At 44.0% G+C, this 20,205-nt stretch overlaps 1 protein-coding gene across 23 annotated transcripts in view; it reads left to right on the top strand.

Moving 5' to 3' along the window:
• galnt7 (UDP-N-acetyl-alpha-D-galactosamine: polypeptide N-acetylgalactosaminyltransferase 7) overlaps window positions 1–20,205 on the top strand; it is a 309,242-nt gene that overhangs the window by 166,848 nt on the left and 122,189 nt on the right. Inside the window, exons 11-12 of one of the 23 annotated variants that reach the window (XM_068650749.1) lie at window positions 7,741–7,864; window positions 7,930–8,288. The exons of 21 other annotated variants lie outside the window; for them this stretch is intronic. In XM_068650749.1, coding sequence (XP_068506850.1) covers window positions 7,741–7,834 — 94 coding nt within the window. In that variant the 3' untranslated portion in view covers window positions 7,835–7,864; window positions 7,930–8,288. Of the gene's footprint in view, window positions 1–7,740; window positions 8,289–20,205 lie in introns of those variants that run through there. One more of the 23 variants, XM_068650748.1, reaches the window with a different exon arrangement.

The raw sequence follows: 20,205 nt of genomic DNA, 5'->3' as shown, positions 1-20,205 counted from the left end.
GATCACCAAATGATTCCCGATCGCGGCACCGCTGCTGCTCACTGCTCCCCTCTCCCCCAGGGGATGGATCAAAAATCACACGGGGATGGGTTAAATGCAGAGGACAAATTTCACCACACCCAGATGTGTGTGTGACGATCATTGGGACTTTAACTTTAACTTTTAACTTAACTAAATGCAAGAGTATATACATATAGTATATATATAATACATTTTTAGGGTGGCTTGGTGGGGCACTGGTTCGCACGTCCGCGCCACAGTTCGGAGGGTGTGGGTTCAATTCCACCTCCCTGTGAGGAGTTTGCATGTTCTCCCCGTGTTTGCGTGAGTTTCCGAAACTATGGTTTACTCCCACATCCCAAAAACATGCATGGTAGGCTGATTGAGCACTCCAAATTGCCTGTAGGTTTGAGTGGGAGTGCCTATGGTTGTTCCTCTCTGTGTGCTCTGCAATTGGCTGGCAACCAGTTCAGGGTGTCCCCCACCTGCTGCCCGATGACTGCTGAAATAGGCTCCAGCATGCCCACGACCCCCGTGGTGACAAGTGGTACAGAAAATAGACGGATGGATGGATGGATAATACATTTTTAGTTGTGTTTCAAACATTTCTGCTGAGGCTCTAATGCAGGGGCGGGCAAACGTTTTGACTTGCGGGCCGAAATGGGTTCTAAATTTTGACCGGGGGGCCGAACCAGGAGCAGATGGATGTAGTGTTTGTGTGAAGTAATATAAACGACATGTAAAGGTCATTGCATAAAAGGTTTTTAATTTTAGTAGATAATAAAGCATGGATATTAAAAAATAACTTTTTGAAAACAAATGCATTTATTAACAGCATTAAAAAAATATTTCACCAAAAAACTACTATCAGTGATTCTTATTAAATACGACACTGTTATGATGAATAACATTTTCCATCACTTCAGCGCCTGCAGGTCAGATTTATGAAATATGTTTATCTAATGAGGCGAAATCACATCCAACGGCAAACATTCTGACCAAATACATCGTCCTGAATAATCAGTGAAAGAATACATCTAAATAAAGTAATAAAGAAATCAATAGTATTGTGGGTTTCGCTTTTTTGCTACTGCATCATCGTCTGAAGTAAAATTTGTTGTGGTAATTCTTAGGATAGAGCCAAGGTGTCCGTCCGTTAACCTAGATCTGTGATGGGCTTTGTTGACGTTCATGTGGCTGAAGGTCTTCTCACACACGTAGGTCGAGCCAAATTGTCCACTCTTTTTTAACATTCGGCACTCAGTGTCCACCTTTCTTTTCTTCGGGCCACTCATTTTAATGGAAGGATTCCAGGGGAAGGTTTGTGGGTGGCATTAGCGTAAAACTGTATCTGAAAGCTCAGCGCGCGAATTACAAGAATACTGACGTCACAGCCTACGCTCGAAATTCGGCACTGATAGATGAAATAGAGTGCGGAGTGCGCCGCGTCCGTACTACTAAGTATGCACGCGCACTTGTGTGTGTGCACCGAGCTTTCTGACACGGCTCCCGGGAGTAAATGCGTGGGCGGGCGCTTCCCCATCTACTGGGGAAACATAGTAATTGCAGGGAAAATGACCCCCCAAATAATTAATAATACAATTTATTCAGGTTTGGCGGGCCGGATTAAACGGATGTAGCAAGGGATTACTAAAATTTGAACTGCAACTGGCGGCGCGGCGCACACGCGGCATTGTTTACATAAAGGATGAAGATTTTGATCGATGGATTAAACGATTTGGAGTCACACAGATGGTTTGATAATATTATTGTTTACATAATAGTTATTTGATATATACTTTATATATCGTTATATGGGCCTGTGAAATAGTTTGAACTGCAACTGTTGACGAGTCCTACGTCAGCGGCACGGCACACATGCGGCGTTGTTTACATAAAGGACAATCGATGGATATAATGATTTGGAGTGACAGATTGTTTGATAAAGGTGTTATTTATGTTATAGTTATTTGGATAACTGATAATTTTACGTCAGGCCAGTTCTCAGCTCCTCGTTTGTATTTATGTCACGTTAGCATACCGTACTGTTTAGCCTGTTGTTGCTGGTTCATGTCTGTTCTTTGTGTTGGATTTTGTCAAATAAATTTCCCACAAAATGCGACTTATACTCCGGTGCGACATATGTTTTTTTTTTCACTTTATTGTGCATTTTATGGCTGATGCGATGTATATTCCGGAGCGACTTTTAGTTCGAAAAATACGGTATATCTTGTCATGGGACAACACTGAAGAAATGACAATTTTATACAATGTTAAGTAGTCACTATTGAGCTTGGATAGCAAAGTAAATTTATTGTTACTTCAAAGTAACTCAAAATACAGCAATGAATGTGTAAAATGCTGGCAACAAAAGTGAGTACATCCTAACTGAAAATCTCAAAATTAAGCCAAAATTAGGACCAGTTAGACATGTTTCCTCCATGTGTAATTCGACGACTTAGTGTAACGAGGTGTTAGGTGTGATTAGGGATTAGGTGTATTAAATTAGGTATTTTAACTCTCATACTGGTCACAGGAAGTTGAACGTGGCACCTCATGGCAAAGAAGTCGGAGGATTTAAAAAACATAATTATTGCTCTACATGGCCTAGGCTATAAGAAGATTGCCAACACCCTGAAACTGAGCTGTAGCACGGTGGCTAAGACTATACAGCGGTTTACGAGGACAAGTTCCATTCAAAACAGGCCTCGCCATGGTCGCCGAAAGAAGTTGAGTGTGTGCGCTCAGCGTCATATTCAGAGGTTGGCTTTGGAAAACAGGCGTATGAGTGCTGCCAGCATTGCTGTAGAGGTTGAAGAGGTGGGACCATACGCCACACACTGCATTCAATTGGTCTGCATGGCTGTCGTGCCAGGAAAAAGCCTCTTCTAAAAAAGATGGACAAGGAAGCTCGCAAAAGGTTTGCTGAAGACAAGCAGAGTAAGGATATGGGTTACTGGAACCATGTCGTGTGGGTTGATGAGACCAAGATAAAGATATTTGGTTCAGATGCTGTCCAGCATGTGTGGCGAAAACCAAGTGAAGAGTACAAAGACAAGTGTGTCTCGCCTACAGTCAAGCATGGTGGTGGGAGCGTCATGGTCTGGGGCTGTATGAGTGCTTCTGGCACTGGGGATTTACAGTTGATTGAGGGACCAATGAATGCCAACATGTACTGTGGAGTACTAAAGCAGAGCATGATCCCTCCCTCCATAAACTGGGCCGCGGAGCAGTATTCCAACACGATAACGACTCCAAACACACCTCCAAGACGACCACTGCCTTCCTAAAGAAGCTGAGGGTGAAGGTGATGGACTGGCCAAGCATGTCCCCAGACCTAAACATCTGTGGGGCATCCTCAAACGGAAGGTGGAGGAGCGCAATGTCTGCAACATCCACCAGCTCCGTGATGTCATCATGGAAGAGTGGAAGAGGATTCCAGCGGCGACCTGGGGAGCTCTGGTGAACTCCATGCCTAAAAGGGTTACGGCAGTGCTGGATAATAATGGTGGCCACACAAAATATTTACATTTGGGTCCAATTTTGACATTTTCAGTTGAGGTGTACTCACTTTTGTTGCCAGCATTTTACACATTCATTGTTGTATTTTGAGTTACTTTGAAGTAACAATATATTTACTTAGCTATCCAAGCTCTACAGTGACTACTTAACATTGTCTCAAAGTGTCATTTCTTCAGTGTTGTCCCATGACAAGATATCATTAAAATATTGCAGAAATAAGAGGGGTGTACTCTTGTGAGGTACTGTACATACATTAGGGATGAGAATTCCTTGTTTTTTTTCCGTCGAAAATATCATTTTTGTGTATCGTGTAAATCCGTTGAGAAAAATATTTCTTTTATATATGGAGGGGTAAGCGGCCTTGTAACATTAGCCTCGGTGACTCGCGAGCATTCACCCGCCCGCCGCGACGGCATCTTTAGACACATCTCAAAACAAAATTAGTTAAGCTGTGAGTACGGAAATCGGCTTGCCTCTGTAAACCTAACTCACTGGCAGCAGTGATGCGAAAACATCCGCCTTATTTTCGGCAGCATTTTGGCGCTACTTTTGTCACATAATTTCCACTTGTTAACGTAACTTACACGGAGAACTGTTTTTACACCGGCACAATGTGAATTTGCGATTGGGTATTCATCACTTGTAGACGAGTTATTTAGTCAAACGGGATCAAGAACTGCTTCAGATGGGCATGGCTCGAGAGCAGCGTCATCGTACAACTCGGAACACAGTCCGTAACCGAGTGTCTGACGGAACATATTTGTAAAGTAGATGTCACGGGGAAGGTTTTGTGTATTTTTTGTCAAGATATGATCAGCTATGGAGGTCGCGGTGCGAGGAACATTAAGGAGCACATTGAAACAAAAAAGCACAAAGCTACGTTTTTACTTTTACAAGCATGTAGTTTTAGAAAGTAACATGATGTTACATGTAAGCTAATGTTAGGCTATTGTCATGATATCGTTAAAGAATAAATCTTCAATGATATAGCTATACATAGATATCTCATCGGCCCCCCAGACCCCCGGCTACTTTTCAGTGTTTTTTCACATTTGCCATTCTCACCCCTGAAACATACATACATACATACATACATACATACATACACACATACATACATACATACATACATATATACCATATGCTTGCTTGATTGCACACACACACGTGCACGCACACGCACACACGCACACACACACGCACACATAAATAAATAGATAAGACTCAGAAACTATACATGTATGCTTGGTTGCGTACATACACACACACACACACACACACGCGCGTGCGCACAGACGCACACACACACACACACACGCACACACACACACACACACACACACACACGCACACACACACACACACATAAATAAATGCATACGACTCAGAAACTATATATGTATGCTTGCTTGCTTCCATACACACACACACACACACACACACACGCACACACACACACACACACACACAAGCACACACACAGACACACACACACACACATACACCCATACATAAATAAATGCATAAGACTCAGACACTATATTAGTATAAGGAAACTGAACAAATATTAAAACAAGACCTACACCTCATAATATCTGTCATGGCAGAGTAAAATAATGTGTCGTATTTCCTTCACAATCGCCTCTCATAATCATAAGATTGTCTAAACATAAGGATTTTACAATTTACGAAGTGCAATTCTAGTCACTGATGGTGTTGGGGTACACTCGCCTGTCTTGTGTGCGCTTCATCTGATAATGGACATCTACATTACCTTACCACACCAGCTCAGTGGCCTAGTAGTAGAGTGTCCGCCCTGAGACTGGAAGGTTGTGGGTTCAAACCCCGGCTGGGTCATACCAAAGACTATAAAAATGGGACCCATTGCCTCCCTGCTTGGCACTCAGCATTAAGGGTTGGAATTGGGGGGGTTAGATCACCAAATGATTCCCGAGCGCGGCACCGCTGCTGCTCACTGCTCCCCTCTCCGCCAGGGGATGGATCAAAATCACATGGGGATGGGTTAAATGCAGAGGACAAATTTCACCACACCCAGATGTGTGTGTGACGACGATCATTGGGACTTTGACTTTGAACAGCACACCAGCTGCATCGAGGGAGATGTGCCCCATCAGCAATTTCTTCGGTGGGCTCTTGAACAAACACTATTGGGGGGTATTCCTTTGTTCAGATTCCTTCCATTGGTCCACTCTATACTTTTGTCCTGTTATCTGGGGTGGAAGTTCCTCCTCAGGACCAAAACTGATTTCAGTCTCCTCGGAACTGGCTCATGGGGATGCAATGGGTGTCTTGGCTCCGAGGTTTGCTTGTGCTTTTCTATTTTAGCTGTTGTCTGCCGCCTGATGTTTGGAGGGGCAATACCAGCAAGCTTATATAGGATATTAGTTGGAGTGGGCCGTAGTGTTCCTGTAATTACTCTACAATTCGTTAAGCAATGGGTCTATTTTGTTTGCGTGTGATGATCTACTCCACACAGGTGCACAGTACTCTGCTGGTGCATAGCACAAGGCTAGGGCAGATGTTCTAAGCCAGTGGTTCTTAACCTGGGTTCGATGAGTCAGCTTCAGGGGTTTGACAGAGCTGGTATGCTATCTACAAACACTGCCCCAGTGACTTTACTGGGTTAAGTTAAGGACTTGACCGCAGCAAGATCGTCCTGGCCTGAACCCAGCTTGGTCTGGTGTGAGGAGGTTGTCAACTGTGTCAGATATTCTGTTTAGTATAAGTCTCTCATAGAGTTTATACAAGGTACAGAGTAGTGATATTGGCCAATAGCTCTTTGGGTTGTTTGGATCTTTATTAGGCTTTAGAAGAGCAACTACCTTGGATCTTCACCACTTTTCTGGGACCTTCTTTGTTCTTAGACATGAGTTAAAGAGGGACAGTAGCCATTGTCTTGCCTTGCGTCCCAGGTGTTTGGGGAACTCATTTAGGATCCCATCTATTACTGCAGCCTTGTTTGGTTTTAACTGGTTGATTTCTTTTGCCTGTTTTTCTAGAGAGAAAGGTGGGAAGTAGTTATAACCGTCTAAGAGTACTGCCTTCATCTCCTCCTTTTGCCTTTTCCTTTGATAGTTTGCTTTACTATTTGGACGGCCATTTACAATTAATTTGTGAGCAATTTGGTTTGGATTTACTCCTGATATTATTTGCGCTGGTTTAATCTCATAGTTTAGTCTACGAATGGTTGACCATGCCGTTTTGCTGTTGTGAGTCATGTCTAGCTTTTCTACGAGGTCAAGCCATTGTTGTTGACTCTCCTGGCTCAGTTGAAATATAACTGTCTCTCAGACATGTGAACATTGTTTGCTTCTATAAAACCAACAAAAACACTAAAAATAAGGTTTTTGATAGCAAAAAAATACCGTATTTTTCGGACTATAAGTCACTTTTTTTTCATAGTTTGGGTGGGGTGGCGATTTATACTGAGGAGCGACTTATATGTGAATTGTTTCACAAATTTTCAAAATTCAAAAAACAAAAAAAAACAAAAGTGAAATTGCGATAAACGAACCGCGATGTAGCAAGGGATTACTGTATTTTGAACTGCAATCGACGTCAGTGGCGCGGCGTACTACCGGCATCATTAGCGGCTTTGTTTGTAAGTGACACGGAGGATGAAGAGTTTGAAGGATTTAATGATTTGGAATGACACACAAGGTTTGAAAAACTATTATGGCTTTTATGCACACCCGGTCCTAGTCTACGGAGCTCTCTTTCTCCTCCGTGGATGAAAGTCAGGGACCGGCGCTCGGCCGGGTGACTGTCCGGGGACAGTGAATGGGGCTCGGACATGGCTTTTACGCACGCCCGGTCCTATTCTGTGGAGCTCTCTTCCACCTCCATGGCTGGAAGTCGGGGGCCGGCGCTCGGCAGCTGGCTGTCCGGGGACGGTGGATGGGGGTCGGACACTGCTCCTATGCCCGCCGGGTCCTACTCTACGGAGGTCCCAGCCACCTCTGTGGCTGGAAGTGCCACCTCCGGGGATGGAAGTCCACGCCCCCACGCACCTGGAAGTACACGCCGGTGCTTGGGGCCTTGTGGCGGTGAACTATTTATGTTGTGAACAGTACCAAGTTCCTGGGGGTGCACATCAGTGAGGACCTCTCCTGGTCGGCAAACACCGCGTCACTGGCAAAGAAAGCTCAGCGCTGCCTGCACTTCCTGCGGAAACTCAGGCGTGCATGTGCTCCTCAGGCAGTCCTGTCTACATTCTACCGTGGCACTATTGAGAGCGTCCTCTCCAGTTGCATCGCCGTCTGGGGTGGTAGCTGCACTGACCAGAACTTGAAGGCCCTGCAGCGCATAGTGAATACGGCTGGTAAGATTTTTGTTGCTTCGCTCCCCTCCCTGAAGGACATTTACACCTCCCATCTCACCCGCAAGGCAACCGCGATTGTGAGTGATGTGAGTCACCCGCCTGCGCTCCCGCACCACCAGACTCGCCAACAGCTTCATTCTCCAGGCGGTTAGGACCCTGAACTCGCTACCCCCTTCTGCGTAGTGTGCTGCACTTTTGCGCTATGTTATGGAATGTCTGCTGTACGCTCACTTGCTCCTTTTTGCTCCTCTTATTTACTTGTTGTGTTATTTATTCGTTATTTATTCAGCACGCTGTTGTTTTACTTGATTGTCTATTGTGTGCCATGTCTTGTCACCGTGGGATAGCGGGGAACGAAATTTCGGTTTCTTTGTGTGTCTTTGGCATGTGAAGAAATTGACAATAAAGCTGACTTTGACTTTGACTTTATAGTTATTTGATATATTTTATTTCGTGTACATGTTTTTATCGTTACAGTTCAGTAGTTGTTGGCTCGTTGAACTTTTGTTTTGTTAAATAAAGAGCCGTTTACCAACCCCATGTCTTTCCTGGTACTTTGTTCACGCTACAATATAGTTATATACTAGATCTGTGGAATAACGACGAGGCTGACGTCAGCGGCGCACGCTGCGGATTTAATGAATTGGAGTGACACAGATGTTTTATAAACCTGTTTATGTAATAGTTATTTGAATAACTCTAAATGTTACGTCAGGCCCGTTCTCAGCTCTTCGTTTGTGTTTATGTCACGTTAGCATACCTATTGTTTTGCCTGTTGTTGCTCGTTCATGTTTGTTCTTGGTGTTGGATTGTGTCGAATAAATTTCCCCCAAAATGCGACTTATACTCCGGAGCGACTTATATATGTTTTTTTTCACTTTATTGTGCATTTTCCGGAGCGACTTTTAGTCCGAAAAATACAGTAATCATTTATTTACAATGATATTTACAAAAACAAATGACACTGTATACAACCGTCTACAATTTCCCTATGAAAAAAAACTACTTTTCTGGTGTGTTGCAGCTCTTGTGCACGTGTGTGTGCGTGTGTTCACCCATCAGTATAATGTATTTTTGTATCAAAAGCAGTGAAACACTAACCAGCATGCAAGGGGACGCTACGGGATGTTACGGTATTTTGAGCAAAGTTTAGGGTAAGTGCAATTTTGCTTGATATTCTTTCTTTACAAAATCCTGCAGGGAATGAACAAATAACTTCAGGGTGGGAAAGTGGAAGGTCATCCTCTCAAACAAACATTAGAACGTAAACTGGAACTAAAGATTGATTCCTCTAGGAAGTCTAATGACTTTGATCACAGTATAGACCCTGACAATGACTTATTCTTTTCTTTTCTACTCTGATAATCAATTTAGTAATCAGAGCATAAACATTGAAAGGAAAATCTCCCTGATACATTTCAACAACACAAGTGTGTATGCTAACTTTACTCATATTAAGGAATATCTTAACCAGGGCTGTGGACTCGGTCGGATTTTTGCACCGAGTCCGGCCTCTTGACCACCGAGTCCGAGTCCGGCTGTCCATTTTTTCAGTTAATTCATGTGACTGCTTAGTCTTTATTCAAGGCTAATTTCGATCAAAATCTACCAGAACGAACACAACTGCTTTCACACTGGCTGGTTCGGCTTATATAGGATCCCTTGCTGAGAGTGCGGACGTAAAAGTGAGGCGACGTTCCAATCGGACGTCAGATCGATAACATTTTCCCTGCCCTACCGAAGTTGTGCTAGTTCATGACGTAGATCACTCATGGCGTAGTCATAAATGTACGGTTGACAATTTAACCGATAGAAGTGGATACATTGGAACATACCCTACACTCTAATATATTATTTGACATGTTATTAAATGCGTGGCTTTACAAAAATAGTCATTGAAGCCCACCCTTAGGCCTGAGTGCCATTGGCATGAGGCAAAACGCTTGAAAACACACACTCTCGCCCAATTAAATAACCATTCTGAAACACAGGACATGTAAGATAATATTTTTTAATCATTAATTACACCATTATAGCTCAGACATTTATCTAAACACAAATAATTAGTGACGACCCCACAACTATCGAAACACATCAATGATATAAGGTGGGTGACATAATCGTCCTTGAGATTGGTACATAATGTAAACATTAGCCTAAGTGCAACTCAACGTGGCCGCATTGATCGTAAGCAGGGCTGTGGACAGTATTCCTACGCGCATTTTCAGCAGCATGATGAAAATAAAATTTAACGTATTTTTTTATTGTCGGACTCGGTGGACTCGGTCAAAATCAGCACCGAGTCCGAGTCGGCAAAAATGACAGAGTCCGACCGAGTCCAAGTACCCGAGTCCGAGTCCACAGCTCTGATCTTAACCATTTCACAAAACCTTTTAACATAACTTAGATGAATGATGAAATCACCAAATGATTCCCGAGCGCGGCACCGCTGCTGCTCTCTGCTCCCCTCTCCCCCAGGGGATGGATCAAAATCACATGGGGATGGGTTAAATGCAGAGGACAAATTTCACCACACCCAGATGTGTGTGTGACGATGATCATTGGGACTTTAACTTTAACTTGACTTTAAGAGGGACTGATTTCGTCTTGGATGGTTATGAACTGCAACATATAAATGGACCAAATAAAACACGAGGGGGTGTTGGTAAATTATACGAGAGCTCTCAAGAATAAAAAAATATCAAGACAATGTCAACTGCTATCGAAAATATTCTGAAGTGCATTTCAATTAAAATCTGTCATGAAAAAAAAGAAAAATATTATTATTAGCTGTGTGTATCATGCTCTTGGCTCAAGCCTTGAGACCTTTATTATCTGGATAGACTCCACTTTTTCACTCACCTCAGATAACATTGTGGACATTTCAATATTCCATCCATACCATCCATCCATCTTCTGTACCACTTGTCCCCCACCGGTCATTGGGCAGTAGGCAGAGGACACCCTTAACTGGTTGCCAGCCAATCGCAGGGCACACGGATATGAACAATTATTTGCACTCGCACTCACGCCAACGGGCAATTTGGAGTGCTCAATCAAGCATGTTTTTGGGATGTGGGAGGAAACCGGAGTGCCCGGAGAAAACCCACACGGGCACGGGAAGAACATGTAAACTCCACACAGGGAGGGCTGGAGGTGGAATCGAACCCGCACCCTCCTAACTGTGAGGTGGACGTGCCAAACTGTGCGCCACCGAGCCACCTTAACTCCATACTTAAAAATTAAAATACTACACAAAGAATTTACCCTTCTTATTTTACTGAGAATGAAGAAACACGACAATATGAATGAAATGGCTAATAAGTTTAATGAGTACTTTGTGGACATTGGTCAAAAATTAGCTGGAGAAATCACTACTACTGAAAGTCCTGATTGTTCTTTAATAGATAAATAAAGCAACTATGTTTCTCCGTCCGTCCGTCCGTCCGTCCGTCCGTCCGTCCGTCCGTCCGTCCGTCCGTCCGTCCGTCCGTCCGTCCGTCCGTCCGTCCATCCATCCATCCATCCATCCATCCATCCATCCATCCATCCATCCTCTCCCGCTTATCTGGGGTCAGGTTGCGGATACGGCAGCTCTAGGAAGAATTCCCTCTCCCCAGCCAGTTCGTCCAGCTCATCCTGGGGGATCCCAAGGCATTCCCAGGCCAGCCAAGACACAGTGTGTCCTGGGATGTCCCTGGGGCCTCCTGCCGGTGGGACATGCCCGGAAGACCTCCCCCGCGTCCAGGAGTCATACTAATCACATACCTGAGCCATATCTTCTGGCTCCTCTCAACGTGGCTCAAATATATGTCTGTCACGGATGACTCAGCTTCTCTCCCTATCTCTAAGGGAGAGCCCGAATACCCTGCGGAGGAAACTCATTTCGGCCGCTTGTATCCGGAATCTTGTTTTTTGCCAATCCTCATAAGTGAGGGTAGGAGCATAGAGCGACCGGTAAATCTAACCCTCTAGAACACAATGAACTGGTTCAGAGTCTACATCACAGCAGACATTTCACCAATCGGCCTGTTGATCTCACGCTCCACCCTGCCCTCGGTTGTGAACAAGACCCAAGATACTTGAACTCCTCCACTTGAGCCAGGATTTCATCCCCGACCCAAAAGCATTCCACCCTTTTACGACTGAAGACCATGGTCTCAGATTTGGAGGTGCTGATTTTCATCCCGACCGCTTCACATTTGGCTGCGAACTTCTCCAGTGAGAGCTGAAGATCACAGCTTGAAAAAGCCAACATAATCTGCAAAATGCAGAGATGTGCTACTGAGGCCACCAAACTGGACTCCCTCAACGCCTCGGGTGCGCCTAGAAACTATGTCCATAAAAGTAGGAACAGAATCGGTGACAAAAGGCAACCTTGGCGGAGTCCAACCCTAACTGGACATGAATCTGACTTACTGCCGAAATGTGGCCCAAACTCTGATATCGGTGATACAGAGACCAAACGGCCCTTGTCAGTGTGTTCAGCACCCCTATTCCCAAAGCACCCCCCACAGAACTCCCTGAGGGACACGGTTGAACGCCTTCTCCAGGTCCAAAAAACACGTGTGGACTGGTTAAGCGAATTCCCATGCACCCTCGAGGGTCCTGCCGAGGGTATAGAGCTGGTCCACTGTTCCACGGCCAGGACAAAAACCACATTGTTCCTCCTGAATCCGAGATTCGACCTCCCGACGGACCCTCCTCTCCAGCACCCCTGAATAGACCTTACTACGGAGCCTGAGGAGTGTGATTCCTCTGTAGTTGGAACACACTCTCCGATCCTCCTTCTTAAGAGGGCGACCACCCCCCCTCTGTCCCGAGGCCCTGCTTCCACAATGGAAGGTGTGCCGGTGCAATTGAGGAGGTCTCAAATTCTCCCCATGGACTCATGACGTCCCAAGTCGAGGTCAACAGCACACCGTCCCCAGTGTACACAGTGTTAATAGTGAACTGCTTCCCCCTCCTGAGACATCGGATGGTGTACCAGAATTTCCTCTAAGCCGTCCGGAAGCCATTCCTATGGCACATATGTCAAAGTCAAGGCCCGCGGGCCAAATCCGGCTCGCAAATTGTTTATCTATATCCCCCTGGATGATATTTAATTACTACTAGAACCGGCCCACATGCCACAGCCGCTTGTGTGCGCTGCTGTGACTTCGCGGGCTACCGTTGCATTGTGGGGAATGTAGTATTGGTGCGTGTGTTGCGCCATTGCTTCATTGTTCATCAGCAGTCAGAGCAGAGATCAACTTTCAGGTACCTCCCTCCTTAAAAATGGCTAAACGCAAGGTGGACCTAGAGAAAAGGGGGGTTCAAGCCAGGTGGGACGCAGACTACATGTTCACGGAGGTAAAAGGCAAACCTGTGTGTCTTCTGTGTAGAGAAAGTTTGGCTGTAATGAAAGAATATAATCTAAGAAGGCGCTATCAAACTTCTCAAACACACAGACAAAGACAAGAATACGGACACGGGACAAAGGCTACAGAAGGTGGAAGAATTAAAACGAGGCCTTAAATCCAGGCAGGCTATGTTCACATATGCCAAATCACAAAGCGAGGCTGCTGTCAAGGCTAGCTTTATTGTGGCAAAAGAGGTCTCAAAATCAGCCCGGCCCTTTATCAAAGGGAAAGTTTATCAAAAAACTGTATGCTTATATTTTGTGACGCAGTGTGCCCATACAAAAGACAACTCAAAAGTGAGCTTGAGCAGAAACACCATTGCTGAATGTGTAGACCAGCTTTCTGCCAATATAAAAGAACAACTTGTGAGAAAGAGAAACTATTTCATTGCATATTCTCATGCCGTGGATGAAAGCACGGACACATCTGACATTGCCCAGCTGTCAATTTTTGTCCGTGGAGTAGATTCCAGCCTGAGCATAACAAGAGTTTTGGTCATTACGTCCTATGCGTGGCACTGAAGAGGTATCCAGATGTGTAAATGAGATGGGGCTTCCTTGGGAAAAAATTGTGGGATTAACCACAGACGGAGCACCTGTGTGGACACAGGAGTGGATTAGTGGCAAATCCTTGCCACTCCTGATGCGTGGGAGGATGCGGGAGGAAAACGTCACAGAGGAGCTGACAGCTTATCACTGCATCATACACCAAGAGTCATTGTGTGGCAAAGCCTTGAAAATGGAACATATAACGCGAGCAGTAAACATAATCAGAGCCAAAGGTCTAAATCACCGCCAGTCCAAGGCATTTCTGGGAGAGTTAGATACAGAGTACGGTGACTTACCATATCACACAGAAGTGCTATGGCTAAGCCAGGGAAAGGTGCTGCAAAGTCCCAATGATTGTCGTCACACACACATCTGGGTGTGGTGAAATTTGTCCTCTGCATTTAACCCATCCCTGTGTGATTTTTGATCCATCCCCTGGGGGAGAGGGGAGCAGTGAGCAGCAGCGGTGCCGCGCTTGGGAATCATTTGGTGTCATTATCATTAAGTTAAAAAAGGTAAGCAGTCGCCCCTCTCGCAACATAACTTCCTTTAAGAGCGTCTTTATTTTTCAGGATCGAGCTTATTGTCGATTTTGTCATGCAAAACTCCCGCGCCAACTCTGACACACGCACACCGGACTCATATTTTGTGATTAATTATTTTTTTAATTCAATGGTTTTGGGAACTACTTTCCGCTTTTCGCCATGATCAGCTTTACTGCTCCCATTTGCTTCCTTTGGAGGCATGATTAGAGTTGATGCAATCCTCAGAGTAACAAGAATGTACTAACAATTTCGTCTGACATCCTAAGCAAAAAAATCTCGAATTTCTTGTTCGAATACCGATTTGTTCGAGAACTGGGACGTTCAAAAACCGCTGTACCGAGGTAATTCTTGAGTCCCTGAACCTTATTGGAAAAGTTTTCAGTTTGAATAGCGCAGCTCTAATGTGTAGGTCAGTCCTAACAGATAGCAGCAGGCTCTGCTAAGATCCCCAAGACAATGATGCCTTCAATCACAATACCAACATCGACTGACCCCCCCATCTTGGTTTTGCAGCAGGTACATTTTCTTTCCTCCCGTCTTCAACATTGGCAGATCCGACAGCAGCATCCTGCAGACATTGTAAAGACAAAAAATATTTAGAATTTACCCTTAACCTGCATGTCACAAGACAAATACCACCTTGTAACTTGTCAATAGTGCACTTATCTGATGTAAGTGACCGGCTCTCCGTTTGAAGGGTATAATTCTGTACTTTAGCCCCTCTGCAGTAATGCAGTCTATAGGGGAAACGAGCATTGATTTAAGCCGGTACGGAAAGAAAATTTGTTCCAAGTCTAACCGCTGTTCAGGTAACTAATCTATTGTTAGATTAATTCCGTTATTTCCGGACGCCAGTCCTGCTGAAATCAAAGAAACCCGAGGGTTGAGTAACTACTTTGTCGAGACCCAGGGTCTCCTCGATCGCGGCCGTTTCAGCGGCTCTTTGTTCCTATAATGATTGGGGCTTTTGTTAACCGCTCAGAATTGATTTAGCTGTTTTTGTTAAGACCGCAGGAACTCGTTTAATTACACTAGCCTGCACCCACACTAGCTGAGCTCAAGTTAACGGTTTCGAACCAGATTCTGACACTCCCTGATGTCAAGGATTAAAGCTGTCTTCATTTAAAAAAGAACTGAACTGTTTAAAGTATGACTATGATAGAGAAACAAAAGAGATTTAAAGCATAAAAAATCAAAATAATCATTAATCGAAATTAAACAATTATAAAGTAGAAATTTAATGAATAAACAAGAAATAGAATTACAAGTTTCAATTGTTCGAACAACTAACCATAATTTCCACTCACCATTCTCAATAGAACAAAAATTATTCAGTCTTGAAGTTCTCTCGATTGAAAATTCAAACATATAGTAAAAAAGGGTAAGAGGCTAGAGGTCTAAAATGCTGTTTGGTGGAAAAGTCGAGTGATCAGTTCTCCTTGTTCCAAAATCCGAATTCTGTTTAAAAGAACAGGCTGGCCTAAAGAATGGAGATGACGACGCTCTAAAAATGGCTCCTCTCTCCTGCACCGAGGTCTGCATCTCCTAGCCTGTCTTTAAGCTTAAAAATTGACTAAACCCAATTTGAAGATGGTATAAATTCATTTTAACGGACCTTGGGTTAATCTCAGAAAGAATGAAATCTATCTTTGTCTAATCGGCGTTCTCGACTCACAGCAGTAGCCTGCAGGGCCATACCCCTGACGGGGAAAGCCCACGAGAGAGAGTGATGCTCTTTGTCCGAACGGACCTTTTATACCAGTCCAGTTCGTGGGTACTATGCCTGCTTGGTTACGTACCAGTTTTTTTCCATGATGTCATACATTGACCTCAGATGACCAAAATGCTTCCAGAATAGACTGCACCTGCACCTCGGCCGGTCTCAACCGGATCCAACCAGATGAGGTGACCATGTTCTCACAGAAGTAACAATTTTCTCAGGGATGCTTCATCCTGTTTCCCACTTCCAAATCTTGTCAACTGTCCGTCAACGTAACATTTGCAAATTTATTTTCTCTGACTTATGTTCCGTCAAACAGCATTTTGTTTAGACATCCTCAACTGGATGAATGTGACCGAGGTCACGCTCATGTGTGGGATCTCAGTCTTGCACCACTTAGTATCACCATTAACCCGTTCCGCCTCCTTGTCTTCGCTCACATTTATACATTCATGTGTAAATGGAACATCAATATTACGTACATGTTTGATACTGATCAAACGTCATGACAATAATAACACATACTTTCACAATACTCAATTTAACACATAATCATAACTATGATCGTGGATTCTCTTAGTTAGCAGATTACAACACTCAAGCAGCTTCAAAACGTATTTTGACAAGCTAGTGACCTCTAGGTCAAGCTCAAGCGTGGGATTGCAGTCTTCCACCCACGGTATCACTGTCAACCCCTTGTCCTTACTCACCTCTTAATACATTCATGTGTAAATGAAACATCAGTGCTATGATGCTGCTCAAGTTGCTACTATCTATACAATATTGCAAAGCAGAATAAAATAAAGTATATTGCAGCTTACTCTAACTGTGATTAACATGTCTCATTCTCATTACCTAACGATGAGCATGGACTTCCCTAGTTAGCAAATTAAAATATTCAAGCAGTTTCAAAGTATATTATAGCAAAACAAACATAATCCAAAATTGTGTGTTGCTGTGTTTCAGAACAAGTCTTCATCTAATCGATGACTTTTTAAACTATTAATTTACTATGTTACGTCAATCTGACTTTGGCACCATCTTCTGGTGAAATTTGGAACGGGAATGGAGGTTTACTGGTTCAACCAACAAATTCCCCTTCACCAATTTAACAATAGTTAATTTTGAAGAACTAACTTTTAAGTAACCCCTGCTCAGGGCCCCTTCTTCAGGTCTTCCATGTCAAGCTTTGAAATTTGGAATTTCATCTTAGCCAGTTCGTCTGGGCCAAATCCAATACACTCTCACGCACCATCTTTTAACATCCTATCCACCATGTAACTCGACAAACTTAAAAGAGCATAGCAGGACATTAAGTGGACAAACTGAACTGTGGTGGTTCCAATTTTGTTGTAAAATCATTTCAGAACAATTTGTTATCAGGATAATTTATGCTTCCGTATAATATATTTCTCTGCAAACAAAATTGACACAGAAAATGACATTTTATGTATTCAAAGCAGGACAGATTGTAAAATCAGTCAAAATTGATCTGAATGTTGGTGACTCGTACAGTATCTGATGTCCACAGATGAAAAGCAGCGTCTTCTTTGTGTGCAGTAAGTAAACAACAAACTGTACTGCAGCAACTTAATGGTCAAACATGATTGCATTGTTAAAAATAAATAAACCTACAGTATTATACTAACCTCCAAGTCCTTGACCAACACATTGACATCTCCCAGATGGTCGATGAGACATCAGATGACCACCAGGTGTCTGTTGAATGAGGATTTGACTCTGTAGAAGAGAAAGTCTTTCAACAACTAATAAAGTACACTACTACACACAAACAGAGCTATTGTTTTTTGGGGGAAAAGCTTTAATATCTTCACATAACTGAAGTAGAACACTCATTTGTGCCCGGTGTCTCTCTCCTGCAGCACCTTTCTTTGCTTGTAGTGCATACGTAGGGCACCCTATGTCTTGAAGGAGCAAGGACATCTTAAAGGAAGGCAATGGCTATGACCATTGTACCATGCTTGACACGATAATGCTTGAGAAGCTCACCTTTTGAAGAATCCTAAAACGTGCAGCCCTTACATCGCCATGCATGAGCCGCCATCTTAAAAAGGACGATAAACAGTGTTACAATATGCAACAAAAACATTGATTTAAATTTTTGGACCAGATTTATTATAATTATATAAAATTATTTCATTTCATTGTTGTAAAGTCTACAACTATATTGGAAAACATACACACACAAAAAGATAACATTATTACTTAAAATTAGTATTCATTGAGTTTAGCTTTCATGCAATACAGGGAAAAAGTTGCCTTTTTCAAAATTTTAAACACCTAATTCAAGATTCAAGATTCAAGAGTTTTTTATTCGCCATGTTTGAGTGTGGCAAACAAGGAATTTGACTTTGGTAAATCACAGCCTCTGTTCAACATTTAGGTGACTCACAACAACACTCAGGACATGTGAACAATGGAAGATATTCTCTAACATCCCCTGATCTTAAACTCCCAAGAGGGCAAGGAAAAACTCAAAACTCCAGCTAGGGAAAATGAGAAACCTTGAGAAGAGACAACAGATGGGAGGGTCCCTCTTCTAGGATGACGAGGCTGCAATAGATGCAGAGAGGACACATAGTACAAATAGTGTAGACAAAAACGGTGTGGAAAGCAGGATGTTATTGCACAGTAATGACTCTGAGACTCTAAGAGTGGGGTGAGTTCATCAGAGCAACAGCCTGGGGGAAGAAGCTGTCTCTGTGTCTGCTGGTTTTAGTGTACAGAGCTCTATAACGCCGTCCGGAGGGTAGCAGTTCAAACAGACTGCAACCTGGGTGAGAAGGGTCTGTTGAGATGTTACTTGCACGTTTCCTGGTCCTGGACAGGTACAAGTCTTGGATAGATGGGAGGTTGATTCCAATTATCTTTTCTGCAGTCCTTATTGTCCGTTGCAGTCTGTGCTTGTCTTGTTTGGAGGCCGATCCAAACCAGACAGTGATGGAGGTGCAGAAGACAGACTGGATGATGTCAGTGTAGAAGGTCTTCAGCAGCTCCCGGGGCAGGTTGAACTTCTTGAGCTGTCTCAGGAAGTACAGCCTCTGCTGGGCCTTCTTCCGGAGAGAGTCTATGTGGCCGGTCCATTTCAGGTCCTGAGAGATTGTGGTTCCCAGGAACTTGAAGGTGTCTGTTGAGAGAATAGTATTACTGCGGATAGTGAGGGGTGAAAGTGGTGAAGGGCCTCGCCTGAAGTCCACTGTCATCTCCACGGTCTTGAGCGGGTTCAGCTCCAGGTGGTTTTGGCTCCACCAGTGGACCAGCCGCTCCACCTCCTGTCTGTACGCAGTCTCATCGTTCTGGATCAGTCCGATGAGAGTGGTGTCGTCTGCATACTTCAGGAGCTTCACTGGAGAGTCACCTGCGGAGAAATCATTGGTGTAGAGGGAGAAGAGCAGTGGGGAGAGGACGCACCCCTGAGGGGCTCCAGTATTGGTGGTCCGGGTGTCAGATGTGATGCTCCCCAGGCCTCCTCCTTGACTTTGCGCAGCCTGCTGAGGTTCGGTGTAAACCAAGGTTTATCGTTGTTGTACGTGCAGAAGGTCTTAGTCTGCACACACAGATCCTCACAAAAACTGATGTATGATGTCACAGTATCGGTGAGTTCATGCAGGTCTGAAGTTGCAGCTTCAAAAACACCCCAATTGGTGCAGTCAAAGCAGGCCTGGAGGTCCTGCTTTGACTCCACTGTCCATTTCCTCACAGTTTTTAATTTCTGCCTATAGGTTGGGATCAGATAAACTAGACAGTGGTCCAAGAGTCCTAAAGCTGCATGGGGCACAGAGCGGTACAGAGCGGTATCCTAACTCTGAAAAATGATGAACTTTTGCCCAAACATCCCAACAATAATTAGATCTATTGTAGAAGTACAGTACAGAGAGTCACTTAAAATGTAGACCTACACGGTCAGGAAAACCGCGTGCAACTGCTACACTGCCAGTGAAGTTGTTTTGGCCAATCATCTCTGTCTGGTCAGCGGTGTTCTCTGTCTACAGTACTAACTGTCGCATGTCATGCCTGAGCATGGTCATACAATCATCTTTGTTTGGTCGGCGGTGTTCTCTCTACGCAGCACTAACTTGGCAGACTACCATGCCTCGGCATGTTG

The sequence above is a fragment of the Syngnathus scovelli genome, chromosome 5 (genome assembly GCF_024217435.2).
Source record: "Syngnathus scovelli strain Florida chromosome 5, RoL_Ssco_1.2, whole genome shotgun sequence".
Lineage (NCBI taxonomy): Eukaryota > Metazoa > Chordata > Actinopteri > Syngnathiformes > Syngnathidae > Syngnathus > Syngnathus scovelli.
Note: the sequence above shows the minus strand (reverse complement) of the source record. Positions and strands in the feature narration are given on the sequence as shown.